Here is a 5,265-nt window from a genome sequence, read left to right on the forward strand (position 1 = left end):
GGGTATTATGAACATATTAACAAAAGGGAACTTTACAAGTATCTCTGTGGACTTCAGTATTTCTGGTTCTTTGGGGACACATAGACTTCTCCAGTGGGGATCTGATTCTGCTGGGGCAGAAGGTATCTTCTCAGACACTGGGGGATCTTTTGCATTATATATTCCAACAATAGGAGGGATTGATTGATTTCACTATTATGTCACGGTCACCACTACATTTCATTCCACTGTCTTCTTTGGTGATATAACCACTAATTAGCTAATAGAAATTATGAACTTATTTTTCTATCTTACCACTACCAACTTTACCTATCTCAGCTGATGTTTTTCCCCACCTCACACATGGAAAAAGTAGTATCACTGTCATGATGATTACCTCACCAGTCACTGGAGACCCATCTTCACTGGGTCACCATTGAAATAATGAAACAGTATTTAATGCTATTGTTATCCAGAAGGTAATTATTGGATCTCCCTGACATTCTGCCTTCATCACAAGCTGAACTTTGTATTAATTGCTTGTCTTTCTGGAAAGAGGATCCTATGAAGGTAAAGTGTGATTTAATACAAACTTCATTGAACAGTGGCCAAATCATTTGTGTAATTCTTGAGGTTTTTGTTCTTCTCTCCATCTCCAAGTTATTACGTATAATAATTCAAATCCTTTGGCAAAGCGTGAGGGGAGGGTTTACATCAGATATTTGGATTTCTACAACAGCCATTTCATTTCTCACTCTATCTGGAGCAGTGCCAGTTTTATCCAGTCCTACAAAAAGTAAGCTTGGAAGAAAAGCAACAGGGGAGAGACATCTTCCAATTGAATCTCTTCTTCAGTAAGGAACTAGAATTCTGGGACATCAAGTGATTTGTCTAAAATCAAAATAATAGGAAGTAAACTGGGGGGATTCTGACTTCCAATCCTGGTTTATGATGGCTAGGTGGTATAGTGCATAAAGTACAAGCTTCAGAGTCAGGAAAACCTGATTTTGATTCTTTACTAAGTTATGTACTAGCTATATTACTCTGAACAAATTATTTAAATTCTTGTAACTTCACTATCCTCATTTTTTTAAATTGGGGAGACTTCTGAAAATCAAATGGTAACATGCACAAAGTGCATTACAACCACTCAATCACTCTTTAAATTTTATCCATTATTATGTTCAAGAGGAAGAAAAACACAGCAAAACATTTCTATATGAGACACAGAATTCAATTAGAAATCCATATAGAAAATGCCTTTCATCTGCAAGAACTCAGATATGTTAAATCACATATATGTAGGGGACCCTGTCACTTCTTCCAGCTCTTTTTAAGTGTGTGTGTGTGTGTGTGTGTGTGTGTGTGTGTGTGACATGAGAAAGTATGTAGTGGATATAATCCAGGAGTGGGGTCTGCTAAGTCATGGATCTAAAGTGGACTACAGACAAACGACTCCACCATAGAAGACAGTAGAAATGATTAATTGGTAGAAATGATTAATTAAAAGTTTGGAATTGGAAGAGAAGAAAATAAAATTTACATATGAGGAAATTAATGAAGAGAACAAGGAACTGAGTAAGAATGGGAAGGAGGGAGGGAGAGAGGAAGGAAGAAAGAGATGAGGTGAAATGGAAGAAAAGGGAGGGAAGGAGGAAGGAAAGAAATAAGGAATGGAAGAAAGAAGGCAGCAAGGGAAAAGAGAAGAAGAAAGAGATATCCTGGAGAAGAGGAGTTAATAAAAAAGGGAGGAGGCAGGTAGGCATAAAAGTTAGGAAAAGTATAGCAAAAAACCCTAGAGGAGCATTACTACCATTGGCTTTTCTCTTCTGGTCTAAACCAATTTCTTTCTTTTCTACCAAAAGACAAAAACAGAAACAAAAACAAAAACAAACCTATATAATAAGACTAAATAGGTGGCATGTTAGCAGCATGTTAATATATATGTATGCTTATATATGTATGTATATATCTGCATTCATAAATGTGTATAAGTATGTATATGTGAGTATACATTTATATAAATATAACATACAGCATATAACAAATTATATAATAATAAAATTTATAATATATACATGTGTACATATACACTTCCATCCCCCCATGCAACAAGTTCATAAATGTGTGTGTATGTAAACTTTAAAGTATGAGTATTTTTAGAATTACTTATACTCACTGAACTTTTTGTTTTCTTTTTAGCCAGAAATCTGATTTCACTGGATTCAAGACTTTACTAAAAAGGAGGCTTCCGGTGCCCCTGCACTTCATCCAGTGCTTTGCAGCTTCTTCATTTAAAGTGATACCTAGGGAGATATAGGTGAAGTTATTTGCTAAAGGCCACATAGCCAGAAGCAGGGCATGAAAGTTTTCCTGACTCCAAGGTTATCTCCCTTATCTCAGTCAAGCTTTAGACCCACCCTTCCCATTTGACTTAAAAGACACCTACACTTTAACTTTTTCTACAGTTTCATCTAAAATGTGAATATGCAGTTGTAACATAAGTACATATTTTAAAACCATAACTACGAGTTACATTAAGAAACTGGATTGTAATCATTGATAAATATGATAGTAACCCATTTCTCCCTTCCCTGGTATACAAACTAGTAACATGAAAGGAACTTACTATCACCAGTTACTTCTAAGATGAAAAAGAGATGAATCACATTCCTTAGAATTGATGAATTTGTATCCCTCTCACTGGCGTTGTACAAAATTTATCCCCAATAGAATTAGCTCTTTCATGCAAAAGACTCTTGATTGACTCCACTTAGACTTAAAATAACCGGATTTTTAGGTGTGTTATTGGCAAAGTCTCATTAGAGGAAGAAATGAAGAAAAAAAGAAAGAAACAACAATAAGACTATGGGAAAATCAGTAATCACCAAAATGGAGAATAAAAACAATGTAACTGAATTCATTCTGCTGGGCCTCACACAAAGTCCAGAGCTTCGAAAAATTTTCTTTGTCATTTTTTTAATCATATATATTATCACAATTATAGGAAACACGCTCATTGTCATAACGATGACTCTCAGCCAAATGCTGAGAACACCCATGTACTTTTTTCTAACCTTCTTATCTATTGCAGATGCTACTTACTCTTCAGTTGTTGCTCCTAAGATGGTTGTAGATTTACTCTATGAGAAGTCAACCATCTCCCTGGAAGGCTGTCTCACCCAGCTCTTTGCAGACCATTTCTTTGGTGGTGTAGGCATCATCCTCCTTGTGGTCATGGCTTATGATCGCTATGTGGCCATCTGCAAACCCCTGCACTACATGACCATCATGAATCCCCATGTTTGCCACCTGATGCTGGCAGCAGCCTGGATGGGGGGCTCCATACATGCTACCATACAGCTCCTCTTCATGGCCCATCTTCCCTTCTGTGGCCCTAATGTTATTGATCACTTCATGTGTGACTTGTTCCCACTGCTGAAACTGGCCTGCATGGACACCCAAGTTTTTGGCCTTTTAGTCATTGCTAACAGTGGAGTAATGTGCCTGTCAATCTTTCTCATACTAACTGTCTCCTATGTAGTTATCCTCTCTTCCCTGAAGGGTGTTAGTTCAGAAGGAAGGAGAAAGGCCCTTTCTACCTGCAGCTCTCACTTCACAGTGGTGGTCTTGTTTTTTGTTCCTTGTATATTCTTGTATGTGAGGCCAGTAGCCACTTTTCCAATAGATAAAGCTGTATCTTCATGTGGTACTATGATTACTCCTATGTTGAACCCCTTGATCTACACCCTTAGGAATACAGAGGTTAAAAATGCCATGAAGAAACTCTGGATCAGATGAATGCCTTTGACTCTCCAGGAACAGACAGATTACTAATTGAAGATCATTTAAATGTAGCAGAAGGATACAAATTTTCTAATGGAATAATATTTTTATCAGTGCACATATTCTTTTGACTAGCAAAGGTCACACACCTGTCATAAATTTCTACCCTGACTTTACTCCAGCTGTTTTCTTTTTTCTATAAATATTCACAAAACTTTATAACTGACATGTTAAAGACATGACAAGCTCAAATATTAACTGAGTCTGAAGTCCATAGTCTTCCCTCTAATAATAGTGATAATAGTTAACAATTTTATAGCCCATTAAGGTTTGCAAAATGCTTTCGATATATTTTCTCAGAGCACTTTCCAAATTTCACCTCTATTTTCCCTCACAACAGCCCTTAAAGGTAAATCCTATTATTATCCTCCTTTTACACATAAGGCAATTTAAGCAGATAAGCTAATTTAAGTAGACCTGACTCCCACAGGGTCCCACATTTAGTCATTGACTGATTAAAAAAATTCAAACTGATACCTTGCTGCTTTAACTCCAATGTTCAATCTATTGTACCCCTCACTTCCCTCCAGTTATGTCTCTCCCGAGAAGGGAGAGAAATGCATTTCCTCAGATTTCCTCTGGACCCAGGCACAATTATGTATCATTCATTTCCTTTTCACGTTGTTTTTCATATCAGCTTTCTGTGTATATTGTTAAAGTGATTGTGAGTATTGTTTTTCTCACTGTCTTTGCTTCATCCATAAATGTCCCATAATTTTCTGATTTCTTCCTATTTTTTATTTCTTAAGGTACAGTTCTATCCTACTGTGTATTCCATTGTACCATAATCTCTGTAGCCATTTCCCAAACAACAGCACATACCTTATTTCTATTTTTCATCATTATGAAATTACACATGAATATTTTTCTTCATTTGGACTTAATCCCTTCAGTTGTCATTTTATTTTTTTGCAAATGTCTAATTCTAGAAGATTTGGGGCAAAGTATATCTATATCTTAGATAATTGTTTTATGTTTTAACAACTTTTTTTTGAATCACTCTAAATTGTTTTACAGAATCAATGGACTAATTCACAATTTTACCCACATTGTATTATTATGTCTCTCTCTAAATAGTTCCTCCAAAATTGATCATTTCCATTTATCCTCATATTTTCCAATTTAGTAGGAGTGATCTTTTATCTTATTTCATTGGAAAGTCTCAAATGATAATTACTTGAATGAAAAGTATATATTCACATCATTGGATAAAAGTAGTTTATCTTGCTTTACCTCAATCTCTTTCTACATTCTCTTCTAAATTTGCTTATTATATATATTCTGTTTGGGACAGTAGTAACAAAAATTAAGTCTTTCTTTGACCCTCATTTTTGGATTATTAGCTGGCAAAATCTCAGTATGAATCTATAAGATGACCTGAGTTTAATCTAACCACGAATACTTACTAGCTCTGTGATCTTGGACAATTCACTTAACCAA

General features: G+C 35.6%; 1 protein-coding gene across 1 annotated transcript; it reads left to right on the forward strand.

Moving 5' to 3' along the window:
- Nucleotides 1-2,871: 2,871 nt before the first annotated feature.
- LOC118853679 (olfactory receptor 4C6-like) lies at nt 2,872-3,780 on the forward strand. Its single transcript, XM_036763868.1, has one exon. It carries the CDS (start codon nt 2,872-2,874, stop codon nt 3,778-3,780), a length of 909 nt encoding a protein of 302 aa, XP_036619763.1.
- Nucleotides 3,781-5,265: the final 1,485 nt, after the last annotated feature.

The sequence above is a fragment of the Trichosurus vulpecula genome, chromosome 6 (genome assembly GCF_011100635.1).
Source record: "Trichosurus vulpecula isolate mTriVul1 chromosome 6, mTriVul1.pri, whole genome shotgun sequence".
Lineage (NCBI taxonomy): Eukaryota > Metazoa > Chordata > Mammalia > Diprotodontia > Phalangeridae > Trichosurus > Trichosurus vulpecula.